General features: G+C 40.8%; 1 protein-coding gene across 1 annotated transcript in view; it reads right to left on the bottom strand.

Moving 5' to 3' along the window:
• Positions 1 to 20,362, bottom strand: part of VPS8 (vacuolar protein sorting 8 homolog (S. cerevisiae)) — an 88,933-nt gene that overhangs the window by 66,399 nt on the left and 2,172 nt on the right. Inside the window, exons 2-11 of the mRNA XM_009324006.1 lie at positions 18,205 to 18,335; positions 16,411 to 16,504; positions 15,368 to 15,400; positions 13,868 to 13,922; positions 9,533 to 9,538; positions 4,628 to 4,752; positions 2,968 to 3,054; positions 1,444 to 1,511; positions 746 to 899; positions 587 to 646 (exon numbers count right to left, since the gene is read on the bottom strand). Coding sequence (XP_009322281.1) covers positions 587 to 646; positions 746 to 899; positions 1,444 to 1,511; positions 2,968 to 3,054; positions 4,628 to 4,752; positions 9,533 to 9,538; positions 13,868 to 13,922; positions 15,368 to 15,400; positions 16,411 to 16,504; positions 18,205 to 18,335 — 813 coding nt within the window. The remainder of the gene's footprint in view (positions 1 to 586; positions 647 to 745; positions 900 to 1,443; positions 1,512 to 2,967; positions 3,055 to 4,627; positions 4,753 to 9,532; positions 9,539 to 13,867; positions 13,923 to 15,367; positions 15,401 to 16,410; positions 16,505 to 18,204; positions 18,336 to 20,362) is intronic.

The following is a 20,362-nucleotide window of genomic DNA, read 5'->3' on the forward strand; positions in this document are numbered from 1 at the left end:
TGGTGTTGGGTTGACGGTTGGACTCGATGATCTTAGAGGTCTTTTCCAACCTTAATGATTCTATGATTCTATATCCCACATCTTCCCCCAGCTGCTTTTCCAAGATGAATTATACCAGCGACTAGCAAAAACGAATAATCAAGAGTTTAGAAGACTGTTTAGTGCTCTAATTCCACTTTGTTTCTGTCCCTACAACTAAGGGTTCTATTGTATGGTTCTTATGTAAAGCAATGGCCCCAGTCCAAGGTGATTGTAACCATAATCAGGTCAACGTCCCATCTGTGCGTCCAGGCTGCAGCAGGGAAGACAAGAAGCTGAGGGGCTCCTGCATTTCTCCCTTCCTACTTATTGGAGAAATTCAGCATCTTCACATAGGTACAGCTGAAAGCAGCCTTTTCACCTCCTCTCTGCCCGCAGTCTGCACACATCAGACCAACAGATTATCACTGCAATTCCATAATGCAGAGTTTACTGCATGCTGATAAAGTAGCGATACCAAACACCTGGTCCTAATCTCATGCCCTTCACACTAGGAACTGTTTGTAACCATAATCCAAAAAAGTAACTGTTTGGCTTCATTACTCACACGACCATAGGGAAATGTCATCCACACTTTCAGAGATGGCTTCAGGCCAATAACCAGTATCTTCAAGAAAAACAAAAAGGCAAAATAAAATGTTTGAGTATATACCAGAAAACTCCTTTGTGATTTCTCACACAAAGCCTTCTGCAAGCAGCAAGTTACCTTTGTTAGGGAGGCCATGGCCAGCAGTGAATACTGGGTGATAGGATGGTCTCTCAGCTCAACCTTTGCATGTAACGGTTCAATACAGCAAACTTCCCCCTTTGAGCCACTGAAGAGACATCGAGATTCACATGTTCTCACTCCCATAACCCTCCTGCAAAGAAGATAAATCAGCTTGGTGGCCAACTACAGCTCCAGGGATCACTTTTAGTGTGTCACTGGAAGCACTCCCAGACAACTGCTCAGATACAGACAAGAATTCCTTAAGATCTTATTTAACAGGAAAGTTTTGGAAATTCCTGGACAGCCCCTAGACTGTCAATCCTTCCTCCTTGTCCCTCCTCCTCTTGAAGAGGCCAAGAAGAAAACGAGCAGTTACTGCAGGGCAGCTCTCACTAATGAAACAAGGAAAACCGAGAGGCAGCACTTTTATGACAACTACCAAGAGCCCACAAGGAATGCCAAGATTCTGGATAACACAGTGATACCTTAATAACTTAGGCTATTCTTCGACTATTACACTGCCAGATAGCATCTTGCTTCAGCTGTGAAATTATACTGCAGCCCTAAATTACACCTTCAACATTCAGACAGTAGCTTTATTGGTTTCAATGGGGTTTTTTGCTTAGGTTTTAGAAACTATGTCCCAGCATTAGTTTCTTGTACTTTCTATGAGTACTTAAGAGTTATTGTCTTACTTAAATGACAGTTCAAATACGGAGCCTCCGCTGTCATTGCAAATTGCAAGCGTCGGGTCATCTGTAAACTGAGCAGATAATTAGATTAAAAGTGGCACTAAGAAATAAACTACAAAAAAATTGATAGAAAAATGTATGCTATGGCATTATTAACAGCGCACAAAAGTACAAGCATTGTACCTACCAGAAAGACACCTTTAACATACAGCACTGAGACAATTACTGGCTTTTTTATGACGTGTAAGAAAAGCAAGGTTTTGTGTTTCATCTTCATCTTCACCCCTCCAGCAAGCCCTATTGCTAGACTTTGTTACCAAAGTCCCATTACGTTCTATTGCAGCTCAGAACTACAGCATACCAAAACCTGTATTACCACTAGAACAGCTCACAGCCTCAAGCCCATGAGTTGGTGCCACAGCTGGTGAATGGGCTGCAGTCACAAACAGACCAAAATCAGAAACATCCAGAACTAGTAATGATACCAAATAATCAAGATAGGAAAGGGTCACAGCCACAGCTGAGGCACCCTTCTGGAGGACTCTGCAACCCAGCATCTAACAGCACAAGCATCTGGGCTGCATAGCAGTGTCTGAGTACTCTTCAATGCTGGTGCTGCCATCAGGTCATAAGCTAGAGAAAGGGGCCACTAGGAGCAGAGGACTTGGCACAGGGGAATATTCATCTTTATGCACAGGGCAAAGATGGCAGAGATGGAAGCATGGAAGATGCAGTAGTAAGGGGGCACCTTCACGCCCACAGAATATTTTTGGTTAGCCAGGTCAGACCAACCAGTACATGAGAACCTGTCCTTGAGCAACGTGCCCCACGAGACCCACTACACTAGTTCCACGTGTGATACCATATGGGTCTGGGATGTCGCAGCAAGTTCCAGGAAAGTAGAAGAGAGAGAGGAGTTTGGGTGATGTATCAAAGTCACTGCTCTGACCAGGCTGCCAAGGAGCATTATGCTCTGGTAGGAGAGGTCCACATAAAGCAAAGCCATGCTCAAAATCAGATATGAGTTTCTGTGTGTGACAACACTATGTCGAACAAGAATCCACAGATGATTTCTCTTTCAACCCAAACATTCCCAACAAGTTTTTTGAAAAACTGCTGACAGAAGCTACTTTCTACACTTCAAACTCTTTTAAGTTTAAAGTTGGTAAGTCATGTATCTGGTTCAAACCAGTGCAAATTTTAGAGAAATGTATTCTAGCAACTAATTTGTCATAGATTTTGGCATCAGAGAGAGTTATAACAGACAACAACTGTTGTTTGTTATAGTACAATTCACAGCCGATACTATTATTTCAGCTCTCAAAATACTCAGTTTCTTTTTTAAATAGAATTTCTGCTCATTTTTCTCACCTTTGTATACTATCACCCTATAGCTCCTAGGTAGCTGCTCTCATCTGTAAATCTAAAAGTACTACACAAGGAAAGGCAACACATCTGACTGAACACAAGTGTGTTTTAAAGAAAAAAAAAAAGTAGTATACAAGGAGTACATGCAGTGTTTGTTACCTTGATGTGCAAAATGGCTGTTCCTGGTGGGTGGGCATCTGTTATTGATCGTAGCAGCTTCCCACTGGCCAGATCCCACATTGTGATCTGCAAGCAGATTGTTCTCAGTACACGTTTACTGCCAAGGGGTTCTCTCCATCACCTTGTGCATTAGTACATCAATAAATTTCTATATTCCCAGTATCATCCTGGCTTAGTAGGGTCTTCATATCAAAGAAAAGTGATCTGAAATCTGTTCCTACCCTGTTTTTACAAGCCGTTTACTTATCTGCTTATACTCTCGTTGACAACATTAGAGTTATCTTCACAAGTCTGAATCATGTCCTTTTGGCAAGCTCTCACCACCTGCCTGAACTCACCTCACAGCTATCTGCCTGATAACACAACTAAAGAATGTAAGATAACTTTGCTACCACACAACACTGTTCAAAGTGGTTCAATGCATTTCTTTTGCACAGAATCAGTGAACAGTTGAATAACCTCTGCTAACACGCATTAGCAAAACTCAAGCATCTCCACGGCTACCATGAACCTCGTCATTCCTCTCATCCTGCGTTTGCTCAGCATGACAGGTCAGGTAGGAGCATACAGCTTGGCTTGCGCTTGGATATTAAATATAGGCAATTTCTCAACTAAGACGCAGGAAGTCCCAAACTACTTACTGCATAACTGAGGAATATTTAGCCCAGAAGAGCTGAGATTACAATTTGAATTAAACTTTTTATTGGAAATACTATTTTATATGGTTCCATAAATCATCTATCAAAGCTTGGTAGACCAGATGTTTCAGAACTGCTGCTCCAAAATATTTTATCTGAGTATCATTTAAAACTGGCCACTGCTCTGCATGGATCAAATCTGTATTTCCACATGGTCTGGAGCAGTCTGTCATTTAGCCCTATCACAGGCACTGGAGTATGTTTCATTTAGAATGAAGGTGAAAGCCAAAGAAGCAAAGGGAAATGAAACTAAAAAGAAAAACAAAGCAGCCTTCTTTGTATTCCATGGACCTCTAAATTTTACCAAGTTAACTTCTATCCATTTTGGTTTAGTTTTAGTCTTATAACTTTTTTTCAGGAATTGCTTTCTCTCTTTAGGTTCAGAGAAGGGCATAAAACTATACCAGCAGACTCAAACCCTTTTTGCCCTGCATTCAAAAGCTACGCTGCTTCCGTCATACAACAGAAGTAAGGTATTTGTGAAAATGAACTTTGGGGCTAGATATGAGTTTCAAGAATTTCAAGTCATCACCACAGTAAAAACTAACTTTAATTACAAAGCATAGATCTCACAAAGTGACCTAGAAAGACTAAGCTGGCTGTCCTGGTGCGCCATTGCACATTTCAGTTTATCAGGAGCAGGATGCCACAACGAGCCATGATTAACTGAATTCTTCACTATATTTTGCATTACCCATTTCTTCCACAAACACCTACCCCAAACAATCTGTCTGAGTTAGCTCACTGGATGCAGGAATTGGCTGGCCAAAAAAGCTCTAGGCAGATCAAGCCATGCGTACTGCTTCTCAGCACAAAAACAACTAACAAACAGCTACATATTGAGTGTGCTTGGCTTGGAGCTATTGTCACCCCTGGATAGTCTCTCAGTAACAATCTGCAGAAGGACAGAGTACTGGACCATCTCATCCTGTGGGAATTACCTGTCCTTTCGCAAAGCCACACAGGAGCCTTGAACAGTCATTGTTGATACTGAGAGCAGAGATAGCCCCATACTGGGCCCCAACAGCAGTGCTGCCCAGACACAGCCGAAGAGCCTGGTTTTGATCTAGAGCAGAACAATTGGTAAGAAATTAAAGAGAAAGAAAGAGCAATGCTTAAAATTAACATCATGCAATTATTTACATATACAATTCACTTGGGGTACATTAATAATTCACAGGCTTACAGTTAAGTTCTTAAAAAAGAGTTTACAAGATGAGAGCACATGTTAGTACAGAGATAGTGGGACATTGTCTTGCAGGGAAATACAAAAATTATCTTAAAAAGTACAAAACAGGCACAGGGAATATGGAAATGCAGAACTATTACAAACTGAAGAACAAACGACTAGAAAAATCAAAGCAATATCTAGCTTTCCTTTTACTATTCTGCAATGGTGCTTAAGTTGTAGCAAGGAAGATGACAGAAAACTAATTCTATCTTCTGAGCCTTATACTTCTGCATGCCGATTTGAAAATCAACTACAAATCCCCAACACAGCTTTTGGTAAGTGTAATTTTACGTAGCTTTTATTCCTCAGTTTTGTTGATAAAGGCCAGAAACTGGAGGGAAAATGAACTTGTGTCCCCAGGCTACACAGTTAAAATGCTCGATGAGTTCTAGTGCACATAACTCTTACTTTATAAGGAAACAGTAATGATCACCACACTGTGACAGAACTTCCTTTCCTGAGACACAGGCTACAGCAAAGGAGATGCTAATGCCTGCACAGCCTCCTAGGGGACTGGACTGCTGCATGGCCATGCCCTGTCTGCCCCCTGCAGACAACAAACAACAGGCACCTCTGTTTGTGCTGAGTTCTTTTATGCTTCCACCATGAGAGACTAAAAATTGCTTTATAAGATGTTTGCACTTCACGTGTTATGAATGATAACCCTCTGCCTGTCTTTGGTGCATTGCTCTTAAAAGCTAAGAAAACAAATGTTCTGGATCTGCTTTTTCTACCTCTCTCTGTTTTTGTCCTGCTTTTGAGTGGGGGAGGAAGAAAAGATGCTTTGTGAGGACTGTTGAATTGAAGACTAGAGATTTGAAATACATCAGAAGCACCACAATAACACTGTGTGCAGGATTTCACCTTGAGCAAGGAAGGGAAAGGACAGGATCCAGGGGAACAGACAGCAGCTGAGCACCAGAAACCCCCTGGAAGAACTGCCCAAGGCACGGGACACATTCCTCCAAGTTGCAGCACCGCTAGTGATGTGCTGCTATATGTGAAACAGAGCATGGACGTATCTCTCATTTCTTCCCCAATACAAAGTGATGTATTCATCAGTCTGCACAGACAGACTGATGGCTGAGCACACACACAGTGGGGGTCACCTTTCAAATTCTACCAGTATGAAGAGGCATTAGTGGGAGGACCAAAATAAACACTAGCAAGAAGAGTACCTGAACTCATGGATTACTCTAAAGCACTGTTTAGGGTGAGAAGAAAGAGGCTAGGGCCAAGTTCAAATACTTTTTCCACTCTACTCCTTGTTTTCCTGCATCTACCTCAATAAACTCATCTGCTGTAGTGGCCCAAAAGAAAGTAAAAAATTCCTTTTCCTGTGAAATCTGGATAGTGGTAGCAGACAGGTAGGGATCAAGAGGGTGTTACAAACACCACTTGTTCTGCACACCAAATGAGACAGGGCCTGAGAGAAGGGCTATGCTCTGTCTTGCAAATGCACAAGGAAGGTTCAGGTATTATAAAGAACTGTCAGTTTTGATCTAAAACATGACAACAGTAGTGGTCAAGAGGACACCATATGTTATGGGTGCTCAGAGACATCAGGATTCTTGTGAATGTTTAAGAGCTCTGCTCTTGAGATCTGTGGGAGGAAAAGAAAAAGGTGCCTTCGGTTGACCACATCAATGAAAATCATCATCTCTTCATCAGGTGACAAGCAGCCCAGGCAGTTCTGGAAAAGGCTACCTGTTCCTTCATGTACTTCTAACTCTGCTGTGCCTGCCAGCACAACACCTGATGCTGCATGAAGAAGGAGGCATCTCCCCTTTCTTCCTCTGCAGTCTGGCTCATGCCAAACACAGAACAAGGGAGTTGCATTTTCAAATGAGAACTGACATTTGCTTGTTTACACTTAAAAACATTTCATAAAGATACTCCTTCTACTGTAAGAGATGTTCAGTTAAACTACAAGTAGATGAAGATTATTTTTCACAGTTAAATAATCCAAAACTGTGTAAAAGACTACTTTTCATTAGCTTTCCAAAGGCATGTGACATCATTTAAGATAAAATCCTCTGAAAGCCAAGGAGAATGCGAGGGTTCAAACTGGCTGAACCTACATGTACAGAAGCAGCTCTGAAAGCTCTGACAGTCACACAAGTTACTGTTTAAATAGATAACTAAATTTTATAAGCCTTGACACTCATGTTTAACTAAACAAAGGATGTATACAATTCAAGTGACTATACTGTGGATGGCTGTCATCATTCAATACATAAGAGGAACATGGAGCCAAAACTACTTCCGTATCACTATAGCGAGAAATTAGAAAAGCAACATGCAATTCATTGCATCTGCCACTCAAGCACAACGCAGAGCCTTCCTGAAGGTCAGTCTGATGCCACGGAGCCACAACAAACCACAGCACCTTCTGCTGCAGGGGCCAGGCGGGGTGTTTCAGCCACCACCTCTATTACCAAGCACAAGGCAGTGGAAACGCTTCAAAACTAAGGCCATTGCTCTGCACACAACTCTCCTTATTAGGATAAGATGAAAGCAGAAGTCATGTGATGGAAATAAAAATCATCCTTTGCCATGCTACTAGAAAACACCTTGACATCACTGTGACAAGGGTGTACATGGCATAGATCAGACGGAACAGGTCAAAGAAAAAGAAGAAAAATCATGGAAGAGTTCCATGGAAGCTCAGAGAACACAGAGCTACAGCTGGAAAACAAGTGCCCCAGAGAGGTATTCTCCAAATGGTGTCCTTCAAGTCCCAAAGAAGTAATTCCTGTTACAGAGGTCTGGAAATACAGTTCATTTACAAAAAGACCATCTGCTAACCATAGAAATATGTTTAAAAATAAGATGAATACTGCAGCCCTTGCTATTAAAGGCGAATTGTATTCTGTTCCTTCCACTTCAGCTTAAACCTGTCAGTAAGTCAATCAATAACCTGTTTCCTGTAAGGCATGAAAAAGGAGAATCTTTCACAGCTTTCTCTGAAAAGGGCAGCAGCTTCAGAATCACTACTACTTTCAATCCAGCTTTACATCTTTATATGTATACCCACATGAACTTTCAAATCCATTTTCTTCCTCCCTCACCCATAATATCAATTCAAAATAAACAAGACCCCCACTCCACCCCCAAATTAAATGCTTTGTATGACTCAAGTTATTCCTTCCTAAGAAGGAAGTGCCCATTGTTTGCCAGAGATGCATTTTCAGAGTTGAGAAATGATCACTTGGAAAGCTAACCCCAGAGAAACCCATGCCAGTACTTGTTCTTGTTTCCAGCCAGTCAAAAGATGACACACAAGGAGGAGCCATTAAATAAGATTTTTTTTAAAAACCTATGAATAAGATGGACAAAATTGCTTCCAAAGCAAAGCAAGATGCCTGAATCAATGAGTTCCTGTTAATCAACTGGTAGAGTAATAAAAATGGATAAAAGCAAAAGGTTATAAAAGCTGAGCTGATGATTTTCCACACTAATATTATCAGCTTTGAATTAAGGCACATTTAGGATTAAGCATAAAAAGCTTTTTGCAAATGCTTGAAAGAAAGGTGGCTATCAATTGTCAAAAAAATGTTTTTAATTTTGCAGTTTACATAAAGCAATTCTTCATCTGAAAAATTTCTGGCAGTAACTATTTGTGTTGCTCTCAAAGTCTGAATAAAAGTCTTTACTTTTATTCTACAAGTAAAGAATAAAAACAAGTTTGTGAATATGAAATAAGTCATTTTCCAGACCAAAGGGATAAGCATAGCGCTCCAGAAGTTATTACTTCCCAGATCATCAGGTTTTCATCAAGATCTTTTCCTTAAGCTGTGACTTTCCTGAGTTTGAAAGGCCTGCTTTATTTCCTGCAGAATTACTCACTTATTACAAATGTTACGAATAGGTCCTTTCCTCCCACCTTTATTAGGCACAATACCAATAAATGCTCTCCCAGGAGGTATATCCCTCTTGGGCCTGGGAATCAGGAGGACAATAGATGGTGAGTTAATGGGGCAGGCTGCAGACACCATCTCCCCCAATAACACAACAGCTGTCCCCTAAACCAGAGCATGCTGAACCCTCCTCCCCACCCCCTGCCCTCAGCTTAAGCTAGTAAAAGGATCACTCAGAGCAGGGGTTAAGTCAGACCACCTGTGGCTACCACATCAGGATCCCAGTGCTCCCTCCTCAGCTGCATAACTGGTGCATGAGCAGGGCTTTCAGAAGTTGCTGTCTGCTTGCATGGGTTTCACAGAGTTTCTGGCTTGTGGCTCTCTGAATTGGGTTCCTACCCTACTTGACAGCTCTCAGGCAGAAATAGATGGATGGTGATCTCATGGAAGAGCCTTCGTACTGCCCCGAAATAATGCCTTTACAAACAGCTATGGACCTGCAGCCCTAAAACATTATATATAGCACATTTACCTGTTCCTCTGCTGTTCTTGCCTGGAGAATTTGGAAGTGTGCAATGCACATGCATTCAACAACCAATTCCCAGACTGGCCAGCAGTATTATCCACTGACTGGTTACTGCACTGCCTTACTTGCTGCTTATCTGGCATCTTAAATTCTGGCACAGACAACATGCAAACTGGGCAAGACAGGAGTTGTTCATGCAGGGTACGTGCACAATGCAGTGTTACTGTACCTTTTCCTTTTCAGTCCACACAGAAAGGGCCAAAAGAAGAAAGAAAAAGCCAGAAATCAATATAAAAGAAAGGAGTGAAGTAACGAACAGCATATATGTGATAATCTTCAAAGACAGAGAGAACCTTCCGATTTTGCTGATAGTGTTTCCTTTTGTTAAGATTTCCCCTTTTGACTTATTCAAGTAACTGAGAGGATGCTGTGACAGCTAGTGTTTTAAAACAAAGCGGTTTAAAAAGCATATGAAATCACTGAAGAAAAAGAAGTTTATAAATTTGGACTTCATTGTATTGAAGACCAAAAAAAAAATCTGAGAGGAAATAAAACTGGAAGTTCACAGTGACATAACTGATAAAACTATTTTCAACAGTTACCACCAGCCAGCCAATCAACTCCCCATTAACTTCAAAAAACAACCAAGGACAATGGACCCCAAAATCTAGTTTTAATGCTGTCTTTAGGTACTTACACTACCTGTTCTATCAAGATATCATGCTACCCCCACACCTCAACAAAGACTCAAGACACTAACCATAAGTTTTACAGTCCACAGAGAAAATAAATGGTTCAACGCTAATCAAAACAAAGTTTAGTTATATAGAAATTTTCTGCCCAGAACATAAAGTCTCCATGAAAAATAATACATTTCAGTGAGTTCTGTTTAAGGGCTAGTTTTTCAGTAGTGTAAAAACCTCTTAGCTCTTCTAGAAAGATGAAGAAACTAAATCTTTAAAGATTATTTGTTTATGGTTATAGGCTTGCTGGGAGAGCACTTCTCCACTCCAGCTAGCAATCCTCAAGAAGAGTCACAGCACAGAGCATAACTGTTCATTTGCACAATGCTCACAACTCCAAACAAGTTGCAGAAAGAATTTGGCAAAAGTATGGCCCTCATTGATATTAAAAAGAAAAAAATATCTCAAGTGAACCCAGCACTAGAAACAAGCTAAGGGTCATATTCCTAAGGCACAAAAAACTATCATTATCCTATTTGATACTTTGTTACCACAGCTGAAGATAAACTACCTGAAAGATAGGTTAAAAATGAGAGCACCAAACTCTTCTCACTAATGTCAGATCATGTAACAAACGTCGAATACCAGAAATGGCAGACTGAGAGGTTTAGATGGGTTGTTAGGATTTTTTTTCCCCCTGCAAGATTCTGTGGCCCTGGAGCAGGTTACCAGAGAGTGTGTGCATGCATGTTTGCCTGTTGGGCACCATTTTCCATCCGTAACAGTTTTTCAAGACTTGGCTAGACAAAGCCAGGGCTGCCCTGACCCAGTTATTGGTGACAGTCCTGCACCAAACAGGGGGTGACTACAGGCCTCCAGACACCCCTTCCTACCAACATTTCTGCAACACTTACAGGATGTCAAAGAGTTGGCATCTAATCCAACTCTAACCTGCAAGAAAAATATTGTTTTTCAAAGATTAGGTGCTCAATCTGAGAATTGTCCTGTAATAATTTTTCAAGAGCCAACAGAAAATGCCATTCAAAAAAGCAGAATGAAAGCTACCCAAGTCTTCCTTAAAAAGGACAAAGCAGACAAGTCAAGAAGTACAGGTGGACTTACGAGAAGAGACAAACAAAATAGCTACATAAAGTCAAATATATGGAAGAAAAAATAAAGGGTTAAAAAATTTGCTAGTGAAATAAAACTATTCAGAGAAATTTGAACATCAGCAACGTTGACCCAGAAAATGGACCTACATTTTTGCAGGCAAAAAAAGGTGATGTTTCCATTGTACAGTATAAACCATGTAGCTTACAAAACTTCAGGAAGTAAATCTCATTCTAATTAGCACATCTAGTAGAAAAATGTTTTCATAAAAAAGGTACAGAAATTGATAGGTCTACAGACATAAACTGCTGGTTTAAATTACAGAATAAAACCAAGCCAGAACACTAATCCTCTCTCTTTGCACACAAGAAGGCCTTATGCAGCCATATCCTGCGAGGATTTCTCTCTTTGCAGACAGATCTGAGAGCACTGGGGTCAATGCCCAAGTTTTAGTTACAGAACTAAAAGAGTTTAGCAGAGAACAGAAGTGTCCAGGAAGCATTTGTGCCCATATCTGAAACAAAGCTGGATGACATACTTTCATTCCTCATGGCCTTTAAATTACAGCATAGACTCACAGAATAACTTTGGTTGCAAGGGAGCTGTGGAGGTCTCTGGCCCAGTCCTGCTGCTCCAAGCAAGTCAACAAGATCAGCTTGCTCAGGGCCTCGCTGAGTTTTGAATATCCCCAAGGAAGGAGATTCCACAACCTCTCTCAACCCTTATCTAATGCTTCAGCACCCTCATGGTGAAAAATTTAATCAGAGCTTCCCATGTTGCAACTTGGGTCCACTGCCTCTTATCTAACACCATGGACCTTTGAGAAGCATCTGAGCCTCTCTTCTCTATACCTTTCCATTAGGTAGCAAAAGATAGCAACATGATGTCCCCTTAGCCACCTTCTCTCCATGCAGAAGAAACCCAATTCTCTCAGCCTTTCCTCATGCATCATGTATTTCAGCCCTGTAATCATCTTGGTGACCCCTGCACCACTGAGCTCACTGCGGTACGTCGATGTCTTTCTTGTACTGAGCAGCCCAAAATGGGACACAGTACTTCAGATGTGATCTCACAAGTGCAGAATAGAGAGGAGTAAAATTTTCCTCAACCTGCTGAATGCAATTCTGATAATACAGCCCAGTACATATAAACCATGTGGCTGTATAAACCATAACTTTGTATGTTTCAACAGATCAGAAAGCTTTAAAGGCCCTGTTGCGAGTATGCAGAGAAGTTCTTCAAAGCAGTGACATTTATTTTAATAAAAGCCAATTAGGGGAAAGGTGGCATTGTGCCAAGTGTCCTAAAGGCCACAGCATTAACTGAATAACTACAAATGACAGGGCCTTGCAAAGATCATGGCCAAAATAGCAGTAAACATGTTGGTCCAAAGTAATCAACAGTGTAACAAGGAAAACGTTGCTTAAACACACTTGCATTGAGCAAAACAAAAAACCCAAACAAATCTTACAAAATACAATAAATTAAAATACCATAGCATACTAAGCATCTTGGACATTCAGGCATCCTCTTAAACAGGACTTGATGCAGACATAATCATGACAGAGGTAAGAATGACCCTTCCTTTTTGCATGCTTATATAGAGTCCTAGAGCCCCTTCTGGAGTGTAAAATGCCAAAAATAATCTCTCTCTATTATGACACTTGCAGAGAACAACTTCTTGTTTAAAAGCTTACTGACTTCATAGTGTCTGCATATAGAGAGAGCAACAAGAAAATCAGAGTAAAAATGTGTTCCATAGTAGTGATATTGGAGATCTCCACATACTAGACAAATTTTAGAAAAAACACAAAGATCTACCACTAAAAAACTCAGTAAGATCATACGTTGACTGTAGCAGATAAGAAGTTATTTATATTCAGATTAAGCACATCCTGTAATTGTTTCAATACTGGATTAAGCAAATGGCATCAAATAGTTTAACATCTAAATACCCAGGAAGGTGAGTCTTACACTGTCACAGTCCTTCCCATCCTTCTGTTGTATCCTGCCCCCTGTAACTTTTGGTCTCTTGAATAATTTCAGCCAACTTTGAAAGAAAAGTAGAGAAGACAATGAAATTTCTAAAATTGTTAAGAATTTGGTGCTGCATAGAGCAAAGGTGCAAAAACTCCATGTGTATGGGAGCAACTCAAGAGCTGTTCTTGCCCAGCTGGTGAGCTGGATAAACAGAGGCACAAGCTCAGAAACTTTTCTAAGAAACTTCGGTGATAAGAGGAATGAAAGAATAACAGAATGAAGGGACGCAGAGGTGACTGGTGCAGGGGAAGGTCAGGGAAGGAGAAACCTATGATGCAAGCCTGCAGGTAGCCATGGGTCAGAAGTTCCACTTCCCAAGAAGCACATTTTAATTTCCCTAATGCTGGCAGCTGTTATGGCATAGGGAAGAAGAAGATTAATACTGCATGAGATGATGGTTGTATACTGGTTCTGGTTTCTTCCACATGAAAACAGAGTAATTTATATTTAAAAATAGAAAAGGCTCTTTAGACAATTGCCACGGAGCTAAATTTCTCAATATCAATGTGCCAATCTCCAACAAAGCAGAAGAAATATGTGAATAAGGACAACTAAGATATTATTTGTTCTTTATTTCTTTACTGAAAGAAAATCACATTTATCACAAACAGAACATATTAGAAGAAATCCACCCTGCAGTTCTAATTCAGGGTGGGTTTTTTTGCTTCTGTTTGGGTTTTTTTTAAGATCATTAAAATGCAAAAAACTCAAAAACTTTATTTTTAACTTACCAAATATCAGTGCTAACCCATGGGAAGTCCCCACTGCTATCAGATTTGATGCTGCCTGAAATAGTCATGCAGAAAGATTGAAAGTAGAAGAAATGTCAGTCACAAATCCACCACTTAAACTCTCACTACACTCATGCTAAGTTTGCCAAAAGGGGAAGATTTAGAAGGTTATAGATATAGCCATTTTCTGATTTATAAGTGACAAGCAATTCCTACGTGAAAGCTAGAAAAGTATTACACCTGAACAACCATCACACAGATCTTCTCAAGTTCAGAGGGATGCCTTTTCCTCTACTGTTTGAAATTCAAATGCTCAGAGTGGTACCCACAGTAAAATTTCTTCTCTGTAAAGTCAGCCTCATTCTTTTGGTGTGGTAGCTGAGTATAAATACTCAGAGGGTTTTTCTCACTCAGCTGCTACATCCACATCTGAACTCTTTTACAACCCTGGGCAGCGCTGGTCCCCTGAAGAGACAGTCCACAGAGATTCCAACTTCCTTCCATGGGGAATTAAACATAGCTCCAAGATTCTATCACACTTGCAAACCTGCACCCAATTAAATAAAACCTAATAGAAATCATACAATGCTGTAGATATATTAATGTTGTTCTACTTTTTATTTCTTAGCAAGTGTAAGTCAGATTAAAAAAAATAAGTGCTTTAATGTCTGGAGTGTGTAAGTACAGGTTTTTATCCTATGTGCATATCTGTCACAGCATGCTTCCAATTTTGCTGTGCAATCTTTTGCCTTAGATGTGACTATGGTTTTCTTCCTTTTTCTTTTTTAAACAAAAAGTGTAATTTCTTATGGATTACTGCTACAACAGTCAAAGCAACCAAGCACATCTTTAATTTCTTCGTAAAACATTAAAACTCATTTCACAAGGGCAGAACAAATACTTGCTGTATTTCACCTCCTTAAAACGTTTCTCTTCTCCTTTAACTATAGGCAGCTTCACTTCTGACGTATTTTAATTAGCATGCTTGACTTCAAGAAGTTTAATGCAAATTGCAGGAGTACCTTTCAGGCAGGCTTTTAGTGAAATTTTATATTTTAAGATCATATTTCAGTTACATCAGAGCCATAGAGATTTTGAACCCATCACTTTATGAGCACTTCAGTTTAAGTTTCTTTAAAAAATTGTTAGGAGTCAAAGCAATAACTGGCAAAGAAGAAATAGCTAGGGAAATTGAGTTCAACAGATGAACACTTACCTTATGGGGAAAGGTTAGGTGTTCAACTAACAAGCCCTGGTGATGGCATGAAAAAGGGGAGAGTGTGGGGCTTGATCAGCAGAGGAACAGCTGGGCAGTTAAGAAAGGTTGAACTCTGCCTCCACGAACCAGATGTTTCATGCTGCTTCTCCCACCCCTCATATTTGAAAATTCTTAGTAAGGGTAAGAAGGAAGACGCATTTATCAGCTATCTTAAACTACTGCTTTAACAAACTTGCATGAAAACTAACTATACAGTACTTGAAAATTGTTAGAGTACTTACAATTGCAGTGGGCAAACCAGCATCCACTTTGTCCTAGAAAAACAGGACAAGTCATGAGTAAGAGAGACAGAACTCCCAGCTCCATGCATGTCTCTAATAATTAGAAGTACAACATGCAGAAAAATCAACACAAGTTGCATTTTAATAGTCCCACCAGGGCACACAGTGCTGAGGGAACCACTGGCTAGAAATACCCAGAAGGATTGAGAAAGTGCACAGAAATGGAGAGAAAGCAGAATATCCTGTAATTCCATCCGAAAGTTACTGTGTTCTTCTCAAAACAGTCTAATCTTAATAACAGTTTTCAGTATTCTCTGTGTACACGGCATAGATATCGACTGCAAAACTACTTCCCTCTCCCCTCTCAAGCACACTTTATTAGCTTCCCATTCAGGTGGCTCACCCACACCTCCATCAACACAAGTAACAGCCAGTGGCAGCACACTAACATTGAGACCCTGCTCACACAGCCATCACAAAACACTCACAGATGAGTCACCTGTATTCTAACAAGCCTACCTTGCACACTTCAGAAATCATACACTTTATAAATCACTACCTTAGCTCTGATCTTGGACAGTCAGTTTTCCCCGGCAGTATGAGCTATAGACCAGCTCTATTCCACCCATGCCTGAAGTGCAGTCACAGACGCAGGAAGGTGCAAACCTGCTCCTCATTCAGCTCAGAACAATGAGTATGTTCTGTGCCCGCCGCAGGCATTAAGCAAACCTGTTTCCAGCATCTTCAAGCAAGCAGAACAATAGCACTGCTATCATTTTATATTAACATTTCCCACCAGGTTTAATGACATCTAGCAACACAAATCAGTGTTAAAGGGGACCTACCATATTGCTGCTGCAATAAGTCAGCTAATATCTGATTCACTACTGGCTGGGGATTACTAGTTAGTAGTTCATGTACCAAACATGTTAGTATTATCCAGACCTAATAGTAGAGGGAGGGAGGAGATCACACACACACCCCTCCATGCCAGAAGTTCAAATTTTTCTTAATGCATGTGACCAAGAGAAAAAGACACTTACTGCTGCAGATACTATTTGGGCAGAAATTCCTTTCAGAAGCGAGAGCCGTATAACTGATCCATGGAGTGAGTGAGAATCTGGGAGTTTTTTCTTCCTAAGGAAATAAGAAATAAACCAAATGCATTACATCAGAATAAAAGTTTGGAACTTTGCCTAACCCACAGCTAAACCAGCAGGTAAATTCTGCATGCACTCATAACTCATGCGGTTTCCATTTTTATTCTTGGGGCCTACATGCACAGAATGAAAGAGACATGAGATTATTAGCAAAGCCTGCTATGCACCACTGTGCCTGCATAAAATTTGTTTTTAACTCATCTCCCAGGAAAAAAAAAAAAGTTCTTCAAACAAATTGTCAGTTTCAAGCACGTATCTGCAAACCTGAGAATTTTTTAATAAAGTCTGAAAGCAACACTTTTGCTCTTTAATTAATCTTTCAGTGAGTCAGGAAGTTTCAGCCTTTACAGGTGAATATCTAAGGAAAAACACAATTGGAAAAGGCTCATTATCAGAATACAGACCCCTAGGAAAACTGGATGTATGCTTAAAGAATAACATTCAATTAAAACACAGCTGATCTGATATGAAAGGTTAAGTGTTTCTGTTTATGGAGAAAATGTCTTTAAAAAGTAACTAGTGTACGAGGGACAGTTATTTCCAAAGAGCATTGGTATACTGTAGCACACACAGTAGAGGGAAAATCCCCAGGAAAGTTGTAATTTTGTTGCCAAGCTCACACCACCAGAAAGCCAAATTTCCAAAACTAACACAGAAACATTTGGTTCTTATCTCTCCAGAGGTACACAAATAAGTAGCTCACGTGTAGGCTGAAGAAACATGTTGTTAATAGCTTATATTATGGCTAAGGACCCAAAAACATGGCAACTAGCTTCACCCAAAGATGACAATAACACTTTCAGGTTTTTCTGCCCACTCTGTACTGGAAAATGTTTAAGCCACTCCACGTAACATTTCCCTCAATACAAACAATCTTATGAAAAAAGAAGAGACAGTGAGTCAGTACAACACCATATGCCACCATAAACCATCACACTTAAGAGTGTTTATATCCTATGCAATTGCTCATGCAACAATCACAACTTCTTATGGCACAAAAGGCGGCCATGGGAGTGGCTCAGGATGTAGGATCAGGCCATCATTTGAGTAACTAATGAGACAAGTCAGCAGTATTATAGCTAATTATCACATTCCAGGCTGATTCAGATGTCAAGATTAGCATTCCATTTGCAGGAGTGACAGCAGTTCACTTGCCTTTTAAAAATAACCACCAGCTGCTTGCAGACTCTGGAAGTCATCAGACACCTTTGAAAGATTTTCTTTAAAGTCATCATGGTTCAGTGTTTTAAAGATTCCATTAAAATTCAGAGACATTTAAATACTCCATCTCCCATAAAATGCATTTATTGCTCAAACAGGCTAGCCCTCAGTGCAAAAACAAATCCCATCTTTGCCTACTTGATCCTGCAGGAATAACACTGCTCTGTCAAAAGCAGCTTCACCAGAGTCCCTGCAGCATCCCCCTGGGACTTCAGCACTACGATGTAACAGCAGGAGACAAAATCCACACGTGCAATCAAGGGTTCCTACCCATGTAACAGACAGATTGCGTGCCCACAGCAAAGCTCGGGGAGGAGGTGCTTTAGGAAGTTTCAACTGCTCTTAGCTTTGGATTGTCCTTCTACCCACTCAAAAAAGAAGAATTCGTTTTTAATGGGTATAAGCAGTGCTCCTTCAAAAATCATTTAACCTCCCAGGCTATCAGTCCTGCATTACCTCTTCAGGTGTGTCCGGTCCCCACTGTCAGAGCTTGCTACAGAAGATGTGTCATAGGAGTGTGTATCCATGTTATCAATGTTCAAGAGAAAGGGATCCTCCAAAATGAAAGACTCTTCTTCATCATCAGTCTGAAGGAAGAGAATCACCATAGCTTACTAAACGTTCAAAATGCACAACACCCTAACTGAAACATGAACAAAACAGCATCAATTAAGCAGAAAAATCAAGGAGAGAACAAGATAGTTCTGTTTTTAACATATGAGACTATGCAGTATTTTACTAAACTGATTCTGTGGAAGAACCGGTTTCCAGAATTCACAATAATCACAGAAGTGAGCTGGAGAGAAAGTTATTCAACTAATTGTTCTTTCCCAGATATGATCTACTCCATCAAAACTTTAACAGACCTTTAACTAAGCTGTTCTCAAAAGCCTCCAATTGCCAAGAGAAGGCCTGGAATTATCATCTACTCCAGCACTTCACCAAGTGGTGGCTAAGAGACTAGCAGTCCGTCCGGCTGCTATGAGGGTTGATTTTGCTCTTCTTTTTCTGTGCTCTTCTGCTGGTGATCCATATCTATCTATCTATCTATCTATCTCCTCTCCTCCCCCCCCCCCCAAGAGCCTTAGCCTGGATTGTTTTTATAGTTTTTTAAATGGCCATTCTCCCCAATGTCTTCTAAATTCAGTACAGTTCATGTTCTTCTTGAAGCACAGAGCCAGAGAGAGCAAACACAATACTCCACCTAATGCCGAATGTGTGGAGAACACAGCAGGTACTCCTCATTTGTCTTACATCTGGCAGTCCTGTGCCCATTAAGTGTCTTTTTGTTTTCTAGTGCAGCTGTATACCTTTTTGGCTCAGTCAGGCTGTTCTCCACTAAAATCTTTTTCAGAAGATGCTTTGCCAGTCATTCCCATCCTATATGCACTGAGATAAATAGCATTGGAGTAAAACTTCATATTTGTCTACACTGAACTATGATTTCTTCCAATTACCTCTCAAGTTTAAGACTACCAGAGTAATACTCCTCTGACATGGATGTGACCACATGTCCTGCCAGTTTGGTATCCCCCAAATTCAGTAAGTTCTCTCTACCCTCACCACTCAAGGCATCAGCAGAAACAGGACATACCCCTGTATGCTACCCCTGAACATCCCCTTCTACTTGGGCAGCAAATCACCGATGACTATTCCTCTCATTCCTAGACTACGTCTGTTTGGGACACCTTATACCTGTATCTTTAATACAGCTTTTTAAAAGAACTGTCACCTCTCCCAGGCTCCTCTTCCCTTTATACTGGCTTCCTAGGAAGTCCAACCACCAATTTGGTGGTTGCAAACAGAGAAGGACTTGTGGGTGATGTGATGGTTGAAGGCCATCTTGGGCATAGCGATCATGAAATGATAAAGAGTTTTCAATTCTTGGAGAAGTAAGGAGCGTGGTCAGCAGAACTGCTACCTTGGACTTCCAGAGGGCGGACTTTGGCCTGTTTAGGAGATAGGTTGACAGAGTCCCTTGGGAGGCAGTCCTGAAGGGCAAAGGAGTCCAGGAAGGCTGGACATTCTTCAAGAAGGAAATCTTAAAGGTGCAGGAGCAGGCCATCCCCATGTGCCGAAAGATGAGCCGGCAGGGAAGAAGACCAGCCTGGCTGAACAGAGAGCTTTGGCTGGAACTCAGGAAAAAAAGGAGAGTTTATGACCTTTGGAAGAAGGGACAGGCCACTCAGGAGGACTACAAGGATATTGTGAGGTTATGCAGGGTGAAAATTAGAAGGGCCAAAGCCCAGCTAGAACTTCATCTGGCTACTGCCGTAAAAGACAATAAAAAATGTTTCTATATATACATTAGCAACAAAAGGCAGGCTAAGGAGAATCTCTATCGTTTATTGGATGCGGGGGGAAACATAGTGACAAAGGATGAGGAAAAGGCTGAGGTACTTAATGCCTTCTTTACCTCAGTCTTTAATAGTAAGACCAGTTGTTCTCAAGGTACCCAGCCCCCTGAGCTGGAAGACAGGGACAGGGAGCAGAATGAAACCCCCATAATCCAAGGGGAAATGGTTAGCAACCTGCTACACCACTTAGACACACACAAGTCTATGGGGCCAGATGGGATCCACCAAGGGTACTGAGGGAGCTGGTGGAAGTGCTC

This window comes from Pygoscelis adeliae, unplaced genomic scaffold, assembly GCF_000699105.1.
Source record: "Pygoscelis adeliae isolate BGI_AS28 unplaced genomic scaffold, ASM69910v1 Scaffold485, whole genome shotgun sequence".
Classification (NCBI taxonomy): domain Eukaryota; kingdom Metazoa; phylum Chordata; class Aves; order Sphenisciformes; family Spheniscidae; genus Pygoscelis; species Pygoscelis adeliae.